The following is a 19,445-nucleotide window of genomic DNA, read 5'->3' on the forward strand; positions in this document are numbered from 1 at the left end:
TCAGCATTCACTTGAACAAAGAAGCTTAAAAATTGACTGTTAATGTCAAGACTTACGGAGTGATGTAACAAAGTTTCTTGTTAACGAAACACACATCAAGACTTAAAGTTATGGTAACAATTCTTGGTTTTCCTGAGACAGTTGGAAATTAAAAGAATGCAGAATCTGGGTAGTTTTATGATCTTATGACTAAATATTAAATTAGACTTGAAAAATAATTTTTACATGCTGGTTTACAGTTACCTGAAAATTCAGGCTTGAAAATAGGGATAATTTTTTTAGGGACATATTAATTGGTATTTCTCAAATCAGCTTGTTTCCCTACACGTTAACAGTCCCTTGGTGGGCAGCTCTTTACCTTGAAAATATTGCTGATTTGTAATCTATTTTTGTGTCTCCATAGAGTTAAATGCCATAAGATTTTTTTGTTTACATCCATAGTTGTAGTGACTGGTTGGGATCTCAAAACACACAGTAGGACAGCTACCCATAAGAAATGCCTAGTATAGCCTGGAGAAGAGGAGAATATCATGGGCAAACCCCAGTAACCATCCCTCCCTTGAAACCCAAACACAACCTTACACGACTGGTAGCTTTTGGAGTAGATCTGACCAGTGAGAAACCCCACTAATACGCCATATCCACATGGAAAGAAATGGTAAAGTTGAAGGATGCCTTGTCCAGTGTTCCCATTTAGCTAGGTAATTGGGGTCCCAAATCATCATTTCCAGTACTACCTTCTATCCTTGGTATTAGAAAGGTTGAATTACTGTTTATGATTGTTACTCAGGGCAAGGTACATTAATAAGACTCAGAGTGCAAGGGCATTAGAAATCAAGGCACCTGACTTTTATTCTTTGCATTTGCCACAGGTCCTAACAGGGTTATTCTGTACTCAGTCTACTAAATGGACACAGAAAGAATTACAGTTCCCTAGTTGTGGATGACTGATTACTCTCCTTGAATTCTAATTTTGCCTGAGCAAATATTTCAGGTTCTGGTCTTCAGGTTGTAAAATAAATCATAATATAATTATACCTTGTCAGTGTTTCAGAGGAAAAAAGTGCATGAATTTATTATTTCTGATAAACAATCTTACAATAACAGAAGCCTGAAGTTTACCAGCAAGACAAACAAATGAACTCCTTCTATCCATGCATTTCATTCCAGATTAAAATAACTGAACTCAGAATTCAAAACCAACCTATTTCATTCTGGAAGATGAGGCTAGTGCTTATAGACACAAGGAACATGCAGCAGGGCAAGCACTTGCACATTTGGAAGGCAGCTAGTTTCAAACTATCAAATAGGTCAAGCCAGTGTGCACTAAGCATTGTATCTACTGTCAATGGATATGAATTGCTTTATTTTACATAATGAAAGAGCAATTTTTAAAGCCAGTGTTTGGAACTTGAGACAGTGAATTTATGTTGTAAGCTACCTGATTTTTTGGCTATCAAGTTAAAAACCTGTCTGGAGAGGATGGAAGTCAAAGGCTGAGATTCACTCAAGTTACAGAGCAAGATTGCCGTGACAGACTGGACATAAACTGTGTGACAGAAGAGAAAAACACTTAATGGTATGTGATAATTCTGTATGTTTGTCGTTGGAAGTGTAATTTCCTTGTAACCTCATCGCTGTCTAGCCTGGCTCTTCCTTTCCTTTCCTTAGGCACATAGGTAATAACTCTCCTCCAGTGCATAAATAGGAGTTGGCCTCAGTCAGCATGCAGAAGCAGAAAAGTGCAATTTGGAAAGGCTGAATTAACTCAAACACTTTTGATTTACCAAAGCAAACACATGAAGACTTGATCCTGAATTAATCCTCAGATACAAGAGGCAGACACTTCTCTTGGACATTTTCTGGCCCACCCTGTTGCTAGAAAAACTGTGCTTTACTCAACAGCCATGACGGATAATAATCTAGCTATCTGAGTTAATGCATACTCACTGAGCCAGAACAGGACTCTGCTTGGCAGTAATCATGACCCAGACCCATAGCAGCACTTAATGTCACCAGTCATCTAAATTCACTGTGATAAATGGAATATTTCAGCGGATCCCTAATGATTTCTATTATGAGAGGATAAAAAGCAGAGACCTGAAAAACCTAAATCACACATCTCATTGGTATTTGAATGATAATAGCTCTGCTGCCTGTTTGCCTGGCAGGCAGGGTGAGCTGCACAGAGCAGAATGTGGCAAAGCTCTCACCACATTTCTTTTCCCTAACCCATTCTCATCAAGCAACACTTGATCTGGGAGACATTCAGGCTACATCTGGCATATTATCCGAAAGCAAAGGGAACTGCAGCTTGAAGAAGCTGGAGTCCATGCTTGCTCTGGACAGCAGGGAGTCTTTCAATATGGATTATTTTCAGCTTTCTAGTCTTTTAAAATTTTTTCTCTTGTGAGAACTTCTGAATTATCTACCAGTATCTCTTTTAGCAATGGAAACTCGTTTTAACCACTCTGCTTCCTAATACCATTGCAATTGTAACATTCAAGAATGAAAGAGTCTCAAATTACATTAAACTCATCAGGACGCTCTGGGAAATGCTATGTTTTAAACATCAGATAGCAACCTGAGCCATAAACTCAGAATAATAGGCTGTACTAACTAGATAAGGAAAAGGGATTTAATTTCCAATTACCTGATCTAAAAAGACACTTAGCTGTAGTCTCCCATAATCACCAGGCTAATTCTTCCAGGACTCAGCTCAGTTAAAGCATTAGATTTAAAACAGATTCCTGCTGTACCTTATTTCTTGCTCATTTCAAAGATACGGAATTGTTAGACCAGTTCTGTGAGATTTGTATTACCTACCACCGATGCTTCAAGAGGGGGAGCTATGCTAAAAATTAGAGGTATGGAACTCACATCCTGCACAAACGCAAGAGATTGAATACCTCCGTTGATGCAAGGCACATTGACACGATCCTTGTGGGAGAGAAAATGAACTACTTGTCTCTGTGCGGCAGGGAGTTTCACTTCTACTTGCACTTACAACCTATCACCTGGTGCAAGCAAGATCGAAAAGATCGTGCTGATCATGACAACAGATCTTGCTCTGCACTGGCACTGGCTCAATTGAAACATCCTGGAAGGAAGACAACAAAGGTTTAGGAACAGTGTGATGTCCCCAAAAAAATAGGATCCAAACGTACATAAAGCTCTAAAGCTCAAGTCTAATATCTTTTATACAAATACCTAAATTCAGATATAAAATAATGTGCTTGGACAAATCCAGGTCTGGTGAAAACACTCCAGGGTTTTGGCTTGGGTTGCATCCAGATTGAAAATGTATATACTTAAAAAAAAAAAACAAACCAAACCAAAAAAAAAAAAATTCCACAAAAGAAGAAAACCGCCAACAATACTGATTTTGAATGCAATGAATTTCAAGAACTATGCAGTCATATACTGGGAGACTAAAATTTACTCACAGTGGGTTGAAAATAGAACCTAAGAAGGACACTGATGGAGCAGAGCTTCATGACAACCCCTTGCTCAAGGCTGAATTTCTCTCTGAATACCTAATACACTGCAGTGTACTGAAAAATTTCTATTCATCCAAGGCTTTTAAAATTCAAATGATCTCTGAAACTGGTGATTTGCCTCTATATTCAAATGACTCCCCAAATATCAATTTAATTCTTTCCTGTTTGCTTCAAAACTTCCTGTTTCAGAGCACCAACAATGATGCAATGATTGTCATCATCTAAACCATAAATAGAATTGCTCAGGTGGTGGTCACACTAATACAGTCATTCTGGATTAGACTTCTATGATTCACTGTGGCTATCTTTTCAATTAATTAAAAGTTCTATACATTGTACCTATACAGATTTACAGCCAAGTGGCAATTGACATGTGAATGGATTTAACCTGAGGTTAACATTAAATGAAAAACAAAGGCAAACAGCACGGCCTTTGAATGGATAGTAATGCCAAGAAATACAAGTTTAACACACGGAAAAAGAATTTTAGAACAAAATCTTGTAGAAAAAAGCAACTGACTATTTGAGGATATTAAACAAAGATTTCATACAAGCCACTTCTAGGTAATGTAATTTTGTAGAAAGCCCACAGTGAATTGGAAGAGTTCATACCATGGTCAATGGAAGATTGAAATAATGAAATTTTGACCCTGCTAGATATTTTAAAGCATGTGATTGGGATAAGGCAATCCCATTATCTGGTTCATCATCTAATACTATTGAGGAAAGTAGCTATGAACATTTCAGAGAGTGGATTAGATGCTCTGAATAAGGACTTCGATGGCTGTGAAAAAAGGCCAGGGTGTGGAAATCCATCCCTTAGTGTTTGCAGCAAGTCAGAATGCTGAAAATAATGTAGTTGGAGTGACACTGAAACTCTTACATGCATCAAAGGATGGGAAATAGATGAAAATCCCTAATGAATTCCTTAATGATTTCCTGAGAACTTGACATTCTATAAAAGCACTGGAACACACAAGGATGAGGTTATCTATTTAGCAACAACCATCAATAAAAGCATGTACAATAAATACTAAATGCTAGATCCTATAAGCAATCAGACATTCAGAAGTCTCTTTTCCCTCATGGAAACTATTAAAATAATAAAATATTCAAAATGGCATTACACAGAAAGAAATTTGTAAACATGCCTGCTACAGAGACCAACCCTATTGACTGCAAAGGATTCCCAGGGCAAGACACAAAAGTATTCCTTCCCAGATCAGTCTTCAGGAACACTCTGGTGACCAAAAGGTTTCACGGTAGATGAATCTGAGGCCTGTGATACGCAGCACAAATTCTGCTATTGAATGAAGGCTCCTTCTACAGAATACCCCATTGAAGAGAAAAAATTTGTTCCAAACTGATGACTTTATTGCCATTGAAAGCTGTCTTTTAATAACAAAAAAGAGTTTATATGACAACAGATTTCTGGTTCACAACCCAGGCTACTCAAGTGCTAGAAGAAAATGACTTCTCCACTAACTCCTTCTTTACACACAATGTTTTCTCTCATAAACAGAACCGTGATTCAAATACTGAGAAAAAGGAATTTCATGACAACCACCAGAACTATTTATGCTTTCTTGAAAGAGAAAGTTTGGGACATCATGCTTCTTTTTTTTCTTGCTTTGTTAGTAAAGCACCGATGTTAACTCTCCCATACCAGTCACTTCTATTTAGCTTTGTATTTCAGGTAAGACTTACCACCTCGTTTACACATCTGTGGCTATCATTGAAATATCTTCCTTTTCAGTGCACATGCTAAGTCTCCAGCAAGCGGCATTGATCACTCTATTATCACTGTGTTACGCTTAATTTCCCCTTCATCTTTCAAGTCAAACTCTATCTCAGACTACATTAATTGTGGTGGCAACACACTGATTGATTACCCTTGCCTTTGGCAGGCTGGCATGCTGCAGGTACGCTGTAAGAATGCTTTTGTGTTACCCCAGCACGACTGAGCTCGCCTAATCAATTCAACGAACCAAATTAACAGGTGCATTGCAATCTTTAAACACTCTGATATGACTTTGTAACAAGCAATTCACTGATGCAGGCAGACAGCTTGACAAAGCACTAAAAATCTCTGCCAAGAGGGGGACTCTGCTGCAAGCATAAACCAGCTTCAACATCCACCTGGGCAGCTCCTTGCCTCAGTTCTGCCCCAGACAGTGACAGGCAGGGCTCAAGTGATCTTACGTGTTCCTATGCAGCCAAAGGAAGCAGCATTACTGCGATATGGAACAGCAGGGATAGCCATTCAGTATTCTCCACTCTGAATAAATGAAGGCAGAGCTGAAAATTAAATGCAAGAAATTTTGTGAAATGAAGGAACTCCTTCATCCTTCTAGAGCAAAGGAACTCGTGGGAAGGAATGTCCCTAGAGTTCCTCCTGGTAGTAGCAGTCGTTTCCTGATGAAATCAACTGCTGCCATTAGCTTTGATTTAAAAGATGAAAGAAGAGCTTTTCCTCTTCCTTCTCCTTTCCAAATCCAGCCAAACCACCAGCACTTGCCTCATCCACAGCCCAGCCAAAAGGCCCCATTTTCCTATGGCCATAGAATTGAATTACTGAACACAGTGGACACTGGGCTTATAAGAAATGCCAATTAAAAAAAACCCAAATAAATCTCACCAGTCCATCTTTTCTTATACCTGAAGATCCTCTGAACCTTTGGCATTTCCAAACACACCCTGGATGTTATCAGTAACTTGATTTCATGGTTTATCAATATATTATCTTGCAAACTGTCCTGCATAACAGTAGTCCATAGATATGCAACTCTGCAAGCAGAACAGAAACTGAACAGCCGGTCAGAAGCACAACCTGGTGACCTATTCTTCTCTTGCTTTGTGAAGCTTTCATCCTGTTAGATTTAGCTGTGCTGCCTAAGGCCCAAAGCGATGGAAGTTTGCTTCCCACAGAAGTGTTGTCCTGCAGGCGGATTCATTATCCGGTGCACAGCGCTAATTCACACACCAAGTCGAGGTATTTCTATTCCTTTGTTCTAGTTTGCGCAAAGCAGGGAGCTAGGTGGTTACCCACAAATGCCTAGCTCACCACTTGTCAAAACTTCACAATATTTATACAGTTCAGCAAGCAAAGACTTCTGCATTCATTGGTTACAAGTTGCATAATTCCTTCATTACTTAATACTCAGTTTCCTATTTGTCCAGAAATTCTTTTGCTTCTCATGTTAATTAGTTTGCATGCTCAGTCTCAACTTTTGGGGTCTGGGGGTTTCTTGAGTCTCTGGTCAACGAGTCGGTGGTCACGATCTCCCCCTGCTGGAATAACTTTTCCTCTAGTTAGTGCTTCTTGTGGTAGACTTCCAGGCAGCTCGTTCATCTTGTGGTGGTACTTCTGAACAGAAGTGATAACTAAACCAGCCAGCATAGATTATTAACTCTGCACTAGTTTAATAGCAACAGTCTGGTTATGGAAAGTGCAGGAAAATAACCACTAGATTTAGATGAAGTTTCATTCATGGCTGGCTGAAAAATGAAATCACAATATGCATGAATAACACGTTGACAAGTATTGATTCACAAGTATTTATCACATTGTTTCTAGGATTGTTTTCCAGTTCTGATTTATTTTCAAAATGTGACTCCCTCACCTTCCATCTTTTTCTTATATGCCTATGCATTACTGACCCTGCTCAAGTTATGTATCTTGACATCTAAAAGTAAGAAACTTACAGTATGTAACTTTAACTCTTCCCTTGGCAGTCATGCATACACATACAATTTTTGAAAGAACACATTGCTTCAAGTTTTTCAGCCCATGTAGCCTTGGAGCAGGGAAGTGAAAGGTGACCTCTTTGTGTCCCTTTCAGGTTATACTTCTAAAGGATTTCTTCTACAGCTTAAGATATAGTAAAAGCATTTCTAAGATAATGTAATCAGAATTATAAGTGTTGAATTTTACTGCCATGCAATTAGGGTGTTGTTAAGAGTTTAATTTCATTCCTTCTTAAACTTGCTGGTTGTTTCATCCACATGGGCTATGATTATGTGATCCTTTCAACAACCTTCTGCTTGGCATAGGCTTCACATGTTTGCACTGAGCTAGATGAAATGATATTCATGCCACAGATTCCAGCAGTAGTCCTGCATACACTTTTATAGCTTGATATTGTATATTGTTATGCATTTTAATGCATAAGTGAGCACTCAATATTGAATATCAAAGGAAATGTATGGAAATGTATTGCATCTAAGAACTGAAAATAATCATGTACTATCAGTGCAGTCTAAAAATAGGCAGTGTTTTGAGACCCAAGGACAAATATGTTCTCTCACATGCAGACAAGTGTAACTCTCATTTATAAAATGCACTGAACATTTTATACAGTTTATAACAACATAGAGAAAGATCTAGTTCTTTTCAGTATTAGCCACTCATATTACCAATATAAGGGGGAAAGAGAGGAAGACGTTAAAACTTGGTCTTCATCATATCTGGCAATGAAATAGCTCTGTAGCATGTTCTTAGCACTGTGCCACAGAGAACAAACTGAATCCAGAGTGAGGAGCTGGAGACACAGCTTCCCATAGGAAATGCTTACTTAGAAACAAAACCAGAAGAAATATGGATCAGTGGACATATTTTCACAGCCACGCATTAACAGCTTTCCCTGCACTGACAGTATTTAAATGTAATCATGCAGGACTAGTAAGTAGGATTAAAAAAATTATTTTACAGCACAGCTGAGGCAGAGACTGGAAGACTGTGTACACTTCTGGTAGCCATGTTTGAAAAGGACATTGGAACCATGACATGATGGATGAGCTGTGTCTGGTACCCAGGGTTCTGTCTGACTGTTGCGTGGCAACAGGGGGATGCATATTCTCATGTTCTCAAAGGAGTGCCTTTAAAGGGAACCAGTCTGCCAGCTGCAATCTTTCCTACAAACCCTCCTCCATTGTCTGATCCAGTACGTGGATTGTCACAGTCAGGCTCAGGAAAATGGTGAAAAGTTTCCATTCCCCCTGCAGATAAAAGGAAGGGGCTCAAGAAAGAGACGATCTAGGAATGTTGTGCTGGTATGAGATATTGCCTACAATTAAAGCAGTTTCTTTTTTTTCTTTGAAGCACTTCATAGTGCCAGTTATGACGTGCTTGAAGAAGTACTTATTTTTCACTAGTGGTATTTCTGTTTGTCTAAGATAACAATTTTCTTCTACTTTTTTTTTTTTTTTTTTCTACTGAATACACTTCAAGCTTTTACTGAGGCAGGGAAAGGATTAAAACAAAGGATGGGGTTTCCCCAGTATTAGAAGAAAAATATATCAAATAACCTTTGTTCTATCAGTTTTTGCTGTGTGGTAGAACAAATGATACATATGTGGCTTCCATGCCACATTAACAACTTGAGAAAATCTAAATCTCAAGGCTTAAATTTTACAGTACCATTTTGCCATTTTTTAAACACCCAATCTTCCCTTTCTGTGACAGGGGCAGCAGAAGTACACCTGTCTTTTACACTCCACCCTATTCCTCAAGCCCTGACTGTAGAGTTGAAAAAATAAATCAGTCTCTGTTGCTGAGGCAACTGATATAGTCAGTGTCTAGTGCTAGCAGCCTGAAGACTCAAAAATCCAAAGTCAGACTCCAGAACCTATGTGATTGCCCCCAAACAAGAAATGTTTTACAAAAAAAAAAAAAAAAAAAAAAAAAAAAGGATGCTCACTTCCACAAATGCATTGTGTCTTTCTGCCCCACTATCTGTTGAAAGGGATCCATGTGAGCCACAAATCCCACCAGGGTTACTGGAGAGACCCCTTTCACTCCAGTGGTTTCTGGTGTGGATTCTTGTGAGCAAACTGCCTTTCTCTTTTCTGATTCCTACTCATTCTCACCTGATCTAAGCTGGCCTAAGGGTAGGGAATGCACTACCATTAAATGACAAGGATCTTGCCTTCACTTTATTAATGCCTCCCTTGGGAGTGCTAAGGACAGACTGGGAGAAGACAATCACATTATCAAAAGCTCTGTTCCTCAAAGAGACAAGTCTTGGGAGTTTGTTTACATCAGATGTAGTGATTGAATTTCACTTGACATGTCACAAGCATCCAGTCTGTTGGCCAGAGAATAAAGTGAGTAATTCAGCAGGGAACTGCTCTATGCCAAGCAAGCAGGTTGTAAAACAGTTCTGCACAAAATCTGGGGAACCAGCTGTCTAGATATGAGACACAGAATAGTATTTATTGCTTATGCATCATGCTGAATTGCTAACAACATGGCTCAAAATTAGGAAAAGGACGATGAACACAGAGGAATTCTTTTTTGTTGCCCATCGTCAAAAATTCTTCTAGCACATGGACAAATACAGGGAACTGCAAGCATTATTTTAAGGTTGTTAACATTTAAAGAAGTGTACACTAACCAGATATATTAATGTTGCAAACAGGGGAAGATCATAGTCTATGTACAACAGATGAGACAACTGCAGATTTCCATGTGATGAGAGCACTGCTGACAGTTTGGGCAGAAAATGAAGAAGTCATTCTAATGAGTAATTTGGGATGTGAAATGTAGACCCATATTTGCCTGGATATTGCAGTCAGAAAACCTTTCCTTTCCTATCATGGTACTGAACAAACAAATGCTGGCTTTATTCATTCCTCAGTGGGTGGACTTTGCACAAGAGCTCAGCATTGACCTAAATTGTGATTGTGCCAGAATCAACAGGAATTTAACACCAGATGCAGCCAGAGTAGGAACTGGCTATCACTGCCCCAACATGTCCAGTGTTATAGATTTACACATTCTGCAAAGCCTTTATAATTAACCCATTATTCAGAGTGGCTGCACAAACATCCCCTTTTCTGGTTTGGCTTTCCTGCTGGCTTCCACACTTGCCTGTTTATTTTCTAGGTGGCACCTCTGTCCATTTACAAATGATTCTTTTCTCCTGGCCTTATAGAGTTGGAATTGGAAGGAAACATTTCAAATTTCAATAAGGAAAGACTTCTCCTGTCCTTAATTTTAGTCTAGGATATGTAGTCGTAAATTCATGATTGATTTGCCAAACTATTCTTATCTCATTAACAGAGGGAAAAAAATCTTAGTGAAACAGACACTGAGAATAATTACCTATTCTTCTCCACACATTAAATACTTATAATTAAATACATCCAGCTTTGTCTATTCAAAGCAGAGAAATGCCAATGAATTCTTCACAAAATATTCAAGGAAATGTCATTCTTTACATTCTCAGCTAATTCTTATTGTTAACTTTCAAAAAGTAAGATATACCTAAACTTAACTGATCATCCAGAAGATGGCCAGAAATAAAATAAGGGAACATTTAGTTATTGTGCATAAAAAACTGTTAGCAGAGTACAGCCCTTTCTTTTCTTCTCATACCACCTTAGCTGCGGTAGCACTGAGGCAGGAGCAGCTCAGACAACTTCACACTAATGAAGACTTTCTCTTTTCAATAGGAATTCCTCCTGATCCTTTGGCACTCAATTGTAACAATTCCACAGCCCAATTTTTCTGTCCTGTACAGATGCCCATCAGAAATAATGGGATTTTGGATTCAATGGTCCTCATGAAAATTTTATCAAGTCAGAGTTAGAACTGTAAGGTGCAATGTTAATGTCAAGTCTCTTTCTGAGGTCCATCCTTCCTTACCCCTCCCATCTGCAGTCTTTTCTCATGCTCAGTTTAAGATGTCCCCGTATTCCCAAGTACCCCCAAATACCAAAATTCAAATAGCTTTATAAAGTTACTACACTTTCTTGCTCTCGTACAATCATACATTTCTCTTGGTGAATTTAACTATTACATTTAATGGACTTCTACCAAATGAATTGTAAAAATGCTAATCAAGTAGATCATGTGTATGTTTTCATACGTGTGCTAATCATGGATTCTTTGACCAACATCTCCAGAGACTGAATCTATCAGAGGACAGATGGCTGTGTGAAGCAAATCACATCTGAATAGTTTCTTTTAAGGCTCACCTGTCAAGAATGAGTATCTATATTTAGTCAACTTTTCTGTTAGTAAAATGTCTGGGTTTGTAAGTATGACTTACCCTTTTCCTTACAGAACTATTGGTTCCACCAAAAGTAACCTGGTATAATCTTATAACTTTTTCATTGTCCTCTTATAGGTTGTTCCCTGAGCACAGTTCCTCTTGCCCTGGCCCTAGAGATGCCAATAAGCAATGCCATATATTACCATGAACTACAAAGCGTATATTATTAGGCCACTGATATTGCCATGCATTGTCATGCTTTGGCATTGTTTCTGATTGCTTTCTGCTGCTGAAAGCTTTGCAAATCCAAAGAAAGAACAGTGTAACATCCTTCTCCTTCCAGCACCTCAGCAGGTCTTTTGGAAAGGGCTTTTGGCTTTGTGGTCATTGACCATCAGCAGGCTTTTCCTTTTGGAAAAGGATAGATCGCAAAAGCTTTTCTTCTCTCAGTGACAGAGGCTTTAGCAGCAATGCTGAGGAATTAACATTCTGAAGTGTCTGTGTACAAGAATGAAGTGGAAGAGTGAGGAAGAAGGAGGCAGTGAAATGGTAATTTATGAAATATGATAATATCCCTCATATCTCCATCGCTTACCTTGCTCATCTTCCCCTGGTCCAACCTCCTAAAATGAAATCTAGTCTTAACGAATCCCTGCTTGTCCTTCTCTTCCATCATGTGGCCCAAAAGATCTGAAGCACCCAGGGAAGTACTCCTTGATCAGTTCTGATGGCAGGAAACAGCAAGCTAATCAAAGACTGAAAATGCAAATATAGGATAAATTACCAGAGGGGAACAACTACTGTAAAAATTAATTTATTTTGCAACAAGAGTTAACTTCATGTGAGAACTACTCATACAAAAGCTATTTGGTTTAGTTGCTGAGAATAATCTGAAAAAAGCACAATAAATTGTTTCTGTTTTAATATAAATAATTTTCACATTTATTCTAGACCTGGTTTGCTGTTTCTATAATTTATGCTTTATCCAGTTAAATATTCACATGAGTCATGATACTGAACATTTACTTTTCCCTTGACAGTTGTTTTTCTAAGCACAGTTCCTTTTTTAATATGATCTGTCCTTGTGCATATTTGACAGTGTCTAAGGAATGTTGTTCCTCTCGAAGTAATAAATGAGTACTATTTTTTATATTTTCTCAATCATTTGCAACTGAGGTTGCAATTGAGATATTAAAATTTCATTCTCAAGATTTCATCATAAGTCTTTGGCTTGAACAAAAAAATCTATTTGTGATTTTACGTGCTGAGTATGTGAAGATCCATAATGGCAGCACACTCAAATGAAGGAGCAGGCAAGAACAGCTGCAACAATTCGAGTACACAGCCATTGTACAAATAATACTCAGAACTACCACAATTACCTGAAAGTCATCAGGGAGCCCAAATAAGATCTGATAGTCAAAGCAATTAAAGTATAGTTACCATTTACTGCCTCACAGAATACACAGACGTAATAACACCTTTTCTAAACTCTTACCACTGAGCTAATGCACCAGAGATCTACCAAGAACAAGGTCCTCTGGAAGAGCTGCTATTAAAAATAAATGTAAATATAGGACCACAACTCTTTGAGGTCATTATAGATTCAACAACAGTGGTTCTGGTAAGAACAGGGTCTTTTGCAAAAACAACTGTCTTTGCAAAAGTTGCCTTTGGGAAATTTTATTCTGCCTTTTTAAACTTATATTTTATTAGATGCCTCCCAATCCCTGTGTTATGATTACTGGAAAGAAGACCTAACAACAAATATACAATTAATTCTGCAGCATTAACTACTTGAGGTGATTCTGGCATTAACTAGCCCAAAAAAAAAGCTGTTACATTAAAAGACTTTTTTCAAGTTGTTGTGCTCTAATCCTATGTCACTGAAGGAAACAGGAACTGATTCCAACCTAGAGACACCAGTACCAGAAGCCTCTGTCATGTTTCCACAAAGGTGAAGTTCATTTTGAGTCCTCTGGAAAACTGAAAATGTGCCTGCTTTTGCCCAAAGCCTGACCATGACTTACTGCTACATGATGTCAAATCATTCTGCACTGGAACTACATATCTCTGCATTTCAGAGGAGTTTCATTAACTGGTTTTAACTTTATTTTTGTAAATTTCCCTTGATTTTAAGGAAAACAACAGGCTTTTTGTAAATTGTAATGGTCCTTATTCTCTGTATACTTTAAATTAAGACTTTGTCAGTAAAAAGCTAGCAAGAGAATTCAGCCTTCTCCAGTTCAATTCATTTTAGTAATCTCTGAACATTACTGTGAAAGGATGATTAATCCTACCAGTCCTCCTTGCATAGCATTTTCTTTCAGTCCAGTCTCAAAAAGAAGACAAAACCCTGCAAATTTTCAGCCATTGTTTAACTATGCCATGCTAGGAGACAAATTAAAATGTTTTATCCTGACATGAAAAAAAATCCTGAAGTTATAAGAACAAGCTGACACTTATTAAAAACCTTAATGGCCTGAGGAATCATTTTGTTAGTCAGATCTGACTCCCTGCATCACAAGGACTGTTACAGCAGCTTAGTGGACACAGATTTTAAGTGATATCAAAACCATCTAGGGCTTATCCATACCTTACAATGGAAGGCGGTATTGGGATGTTTGAGAAAGGGCACCAGCTGAATCTCTGAAGTGGCTTATTTGAACTTGCCACAACTGGTAACAGTATGGTCACAAAGTGTGGAGTCAAATCAGTAGTGTCAAGCTGCAACAAAACCATTTACAAGAAAAAAAGCTGGAGAATCAGGCCAACCCGTAATTTTTTCTTGTTAAATGATGGAGAACCAATAAAAAAATGTGCATTTTCCACCCGCTGACAGCTGGAGGATTGCTGCAGGGAGGAGGCTTTGGACCATATGTCTTCTCCTGGCAGGCATCTGGCCTATGGGCTGTAGCCTTGACACCCTGGCCAGGAGGCTAGAAAAGACCGAAATGGCCTCCAACAGCTTGACACATCAAGCAGTTTCTGAAAGCTCCTCCCTTCTCTGCACTACCCGAGAGCAGCAAATACAAACAAGATACCGGGACACAGCAACTTAGTTTACCAGAACACATAATTGAATAAAGATCACTCAGCTCGCGGCGAGAAGGTGCGAACCCACATGTCAGACCTCTCCCTGCTGTGTTTGCATCTGCTGGACTCACTGCAGAAAGCTACAATTGTCTGCCTGAGCAACACGTGGTGCACACAGAAAAGAGTCCATGTCAGTGAGCCCCATGTTATTTCCCCGTACAGTCATATGTTCAAAAGTGTACTGGGGAAGATACAGTCCCCAGACAGACACTGCTATGCTGCATCCTTTGGGGTCTGGAGTGGCCATCAGCAGCCACAGCTTGTGTGTCGTGTGATCCCACCAGCATTCAGAGCTCTGAGAGATCTGCATCAAGAGACCAGATATACAACATTTTCAAAACAACAGTTTATCTGATTCAAGACAGGGGTCATAAAACCAACTGCCTTTCATAAACACATCAAACAAATAAATGGGAGTTAATTTCATAACATATTTCAGAACTAGAAGCCATATTTACTTTTAAAGAGACAACAAAATTTCCCCAAACTAGCACTAAGTATTTTTATTACTACTGCAGTGCTCCAAAAGGCAGATTAGTAATGCAAACGCCCTGCATCTCACATTTGTTATCAGTTATGGGATAAAGCAAGAGTATCTCGGTGCATTGAATTGGCTTTCAGGTGAAATGAGACATGTGAGAATCATCTACTGCTAATGGGGTATGTTCCTCGCTTACAAATTCATATTCAATGTATTTTTAAATATTAATATATAAAGTGCCTATCACCATATTGATAAACAATCTTTGGAACCCCTCTTCATGGTGTCTTATCTCAGTACACAATAACCAAGCCGTGTAAACATTGGCTCGCTTCACAAACAAAAACAACTAATGAGTTTTGGTCTAAAAACCCTCTAAAATTACACTTAGTAAACGCTTATCCTGCTTCCATCGCCACCACAAAAAATCCAGTCTATGGAGCTTTATAGTATCTTAAAGACCATGTCACTAATCTGTGGTAGACATGAATTTAATCTATTGCATGCAACTTTGTTATTTGTGCTTTCTTTCATGAAGCCAATATGCCACAATAATTTCTCCTCTTTAATCATCAATCCACTTACGTAATGTTCCTGACTTCCAGTGCTAATCCCTAATGCTGCCTTTCCCACAGTGAGCCCCCTTCTGAAGCCAGATTACCTGCAAATGTTTGCTGGCCAGGCTTAAGTGCTTAAATGAAAATGATAAAAAGGGAGATGGCCTCTTCAGACAGTACCGTTTTTCAGTCTAGAAAAATAACATGTGTAATGTATCTCCCCAAGTTGCAAAGTTCTTCTTTAAGAGCCTGAGCAAAACTATTGTAGCACTGTGTGAGGAAAGCTCCCATCCTAAATGGGAGATTACATGTAACCTTACGGTTCGGGGGATGGTGGGGTGTGTTTTTTTAACGCCTCCCTTTCCCGTACACCTGTGCCAGTGCTCTTTTCATACGAGACTTCGCCTCCCACTCGGCGTTAGCACACGCGGGGACCCCCCCCCAGCGCCTTACTTTTCAGGCCCCGCTGCCAGTGGGGCCAGCAGCGCTGTGAGGGGGCGGCAGGGGAACAGGCCGACGGCCCCGGGGGCCCAGGCCCCACCGCCACGGGCATCTTGGCAGGTGTGCGCGGCCCCGCACGCTGCCGAGGGACGCCCCCACACCACGGGGGCGGGTGGAGGGGAGCTGGCGGCCGGGAGACGGGGCTTTGGGGGCCGTTCCCCGGCGCCCCCCGCCCGCCCGCTCGGCCCTCCGGCGCCGCGCCCGCGCAGACTGCGCTGCCCAGAGTGCACCGGGGCCGTCTCGCGAGAGGCGGCGCGGAAGCGGGGGGCGCGGCCCGGAAGCGCCGCAGCCCGGAGCCGGGAGCGCAGCGCCCGCCGAGCCGACCATGGCCGAGACCGACCCGAAGACTGTGCAGGACCTCACCGCCGTGGTGAGGCCGCCGGGCCCGGGCCCAGCGCCCCGGGCGGAGCGGGGAGCGCCGGGCAGGGCGGCCGGGTTGCCGCCGGCTGAGGAGAGGCGCCGGCGGAAGGGGGGCGGCAGCCTCCGGCCTCGCCCCGTTGGCGGCCCCTGGCGCGGCCGAGCTTGGCCTACTCGCGGCCCTTGCTGCGGGGGCTGCCGGGCCAGCGGCCTTTCCCCGGGCGCCGTGTGAAGAGCGTCCGGTGCAGGGCTGCTCCGGTGGGCCCCTCGGCGGGGCGCAGGCTCGGCCCGTGTCCCCGCGCCGCGCTGATGCCGGGGCTCGCCGACCCGGGCGGGTGACCCGTGTCGGGGAGGGCTGGGGAGCACCGGGGGACGGCAGGGAGGCTGATACCGAAAAAAGTGGCACCGTGTGATTAACGTAGGGTGTAAAAAGTGTCATCATGTGGTTAAGGTAGGGTGTGAAGTGTCATCATGTGATTAACATAGGGTGCCGGCAGCAGCTGTTGTGGTTTGACTCCCGGTTGCGGAACACAGGCATTTTCTAGACCTTAAAGTTGTTTACTGTGAGCCTCAGTTCTCCTGTGTGTTCCTATATATATATATACGTATGTAAAATGGTACTTAAATATGGACTTCTACTGCAGAGTTTGTGTGCAACTGAGCATACCAATGAAAGCAAACGTACTTATCTCATTACATGAGATTAAATACTGTAACAACCTCTTTAATGGAAACAAAACAGACTTCTTTTTTTCCTTTCTATTAGGTGCAGACATTGCTTCAGCAAATGCAGGACAAATTTCAAACTATGTCTGACCAAATAATTGGAAGAAATATCCTTTTTTTTTAAAGTCAGATAGGTGTTATACACTACAGAATCATAAGTATTTTAAAGTATATTTACCAGTGGGATTTGTAAGATAAATTCAAAGTGACCATAACAGCTTGAGCAAAGCTGTGATAAAAACAAACAAAAAAACCCCAACCACCACTGGATTGCAGTCGTATTCCTTAACTCCGGTGAACTTGATGACATGAGCTGTCGCATAGACGACCTGGAGAAGAACATAGCAGACCTCATGACACAAGCAGGAGTGGAAGAATTGGAAGGCGAGAACAAGACCCCTGCTGCTAACAAGAGTTAAAGTGAGACAGTTGCTTGCTAGCCTTGAAACAAATCCTTGGGTTGCTTGAAATTACTGACTTTAAAGTAGATTGACTTTTTCCTTTGGTTTGTGAGGTAGTCTGAAATGCACGCAGAGCAGAATTATACATGTGTGTATATATATATATATAATTGTGTGATACATATACACAATTATGTATTATGCTATAATACAGGAAGCCTTCAGAATCGGTCCTTAGTAGGCTTCTGCTCGCGTCTTCACTGAAGGTGCTTTCCTCATAAATGTTGGGAGGAGAGCTATTTTGTTGGTGCCTAGTTAGTTTTGAGGGAGTGCAAAAGCTGTATTCGTCCTCTGGTACTCTTGAGTGAGATCTGAAATAGTGGCTATCTTTGCAGCATGGGAAGGAGAAGAGATGGGAAGAAATTATCGGTAACAAACAAGTTGTTCTCTTGTTTTCTTTTACTGTATCTGAGTGTTTTGAAAAAGACTGTAATCTTGTGTATGTTACCTATAGCAGCTCAAATTTCCATAGCTGGAAAGCCAGTGTGAGTGTGGTGCTATTTTTCCATCTGCTGCTGCATCCTGTAGACTTCAAGTCCCAGTAAGTTGCTGGAGACCAGACTTGCTGCTGTGCACTGGGCCTAATGAGTGAGTTACTGTCGATCAGCTGTAAATTCCTCCTGTGTAAGTTAGGAGCCTGCTGAGAGTATGTGACTCACACACACCATTGCAGAGCAGCAGGTCCTGACTCGGACGGTGTAAGACAGCACTCAGACATGAGGCAAGGTGTTTTCTAGGGCGACACTCACTGGAAAAAAGAAATTTCTTATTGATAAGTAAATGTGGTATTATATATTCTTATTATGTAATTTCTTAATCGATAACCTGCCCCTATATTACACCAAAATGTTGGAGGAGTAGATGTTTCATCTACTTGGCAAGCAGCAGTTCAAAATCTAGTACAAAACCATGTAAATAAATTCAGGTAACACCACACACGGCATTTACAGCAATTGCTAGAGGCATTTCAGAAGATGGGGGCAATTCAAGTATGCCAAAACTATTTAAAGCAGAAACAAGGGGGGTTTGTCTGTGTGGTGCTTAATTATTATATGTGAGCGCTAAGGTTTCACTTCAGTTTTTGTAGAGCTTGATTTTTGTAATCCATGGAAGGCAACTGTTAAATAAAATGAAGTACTAGATGTATCATGTTAGATTAACTTTTTGGTTGAGGTGGCTAAGACATGTCTCAGCCTCTCTTTGGCTTGAATTTCTGAATTCAAGTCTAGAATACTATGCAGCCCATACCGTAGGCGAGTGTGTTTGAAACGGGTATACATCTTGTTTGTTAAGGTGCCTATTTTTTGTGATACTTTGACAGACATACAAATTATTATGGGCTTCATTGTCCCCAGTGCCAGTTCCCTTAGCCTGAACCCCAGTGAAGATTTCTGATAAGAACGATTCCCTTAATTCTTTTGAGTAATTTTAAAAATTATTTTTCCCCAACAGGTTGCTGATAACTTAAGATGAATCCTGGAAGACTTCCTTTTTTTTCTACAAATCCTTGGAATTACAGAACCGCTTTTTGCAACTACTGTGTGTAAAAGCATTTTATATTGTTACAGAGCTTGCATTCCTAATGTATATTGTATAGTTAGGGATAGGTTAGTTTATATTTTGATTTGTGTACTGTAATTTCACTTTCTGAATTCTTGTTATGAGGATCAATTAGTTGTGTTATTAAAACACAGATCTTATGTATCTCAACTACTGGGTGTATTTTTTGTGAGGCCACTTTTTTCTCTTTCTTACACTTTTTTCTAGAC

General features: G+C 40.4%; 1 protein-coding gene and 1 long non-coding RNA gene across 2 annotated transcripts; one reads left to right on the plus strand and one right to left on the minus strand.

The window, feature by feature from the left end:
• Positions 1 to 4,858: 4,858 nt before the first annotated feature.
• On the minus strand, positions 4,859 to 16,278 carry LOC114010706 (uncharacterized). Its single transcript, XR_003552297.2, has 3 exons — positions 16,085 to 16,278; positions 12,093 to 12,253; positions 4,859 to 6,998 (listed from the first exon to the last, which is right to left on the minus strand). It is a non-coding gene; the product is annotated as an uncharacterized LOC114010706 (long non-coding RNA).
• Positions 16,279 to 16,346: 68 nt separating this feature from the next.
• HSBP1 (heat shock factor binding protein 1) lies at positions 16,347 to 19,386 on the plus strand. Its single transcript, XM_055818819.1, has 4 exons — positions 16,347 to 16,502; positions 17,256 to 17,322; positions 17,516 to 17,635; positions 19,129 to 19,386. Exons 1-3 carry the CDS (start codon positions 16,458 to 16,460, stop codon positions 17,632 to 17,634), a joined length of 231 nt encoding a protein of 76 aa, XP_055674794.1. The 5' UTR covers positions 16,347 to 16,457; the 3' UTR covers position 17,635; positions 19,129 to 19,386.
• Positions 19,387 to 19,445: the final 59 nt, after the last annotated feature.

This window comes from Falco peregrinus, chromosome 14, assembly GCF_023634155.1.
Source record: "Falco peregrinus isolate bFalPer1 chromosome 14, bFalPer1.pri, whole genome shotgun sequence".
NCBI classification, from domain to species: domain Eukaryota; kingdom Metazoa; phylum Chordata; class Aves; order Falconiformes; family Falconidae; genus Falco; species Falco peregrinus.

Coding starts and splice junctions, on each gene's coding strand:
- HSBP1 (XM_055818819.1), top strand. CDS start 16,458: ATGGCCGAGACCGACCCGAAGACTGTGCAGGACCTCACCGCCGTG. Junction 16,503..17,255: donor TGCAGGACCTCACCGCCGTG/GTGAGGCCGCCG, acceptor CCTTTCTATTAG/GTGCAGACATTGCTTCAGCA. Junction 17,323..17,515: donor TGACCAAATAATTGGAAGAA/ATATCCTTTTTT, acceptor ACTCCGGTGAAC/TTGATGACATGAGCTGTCGC.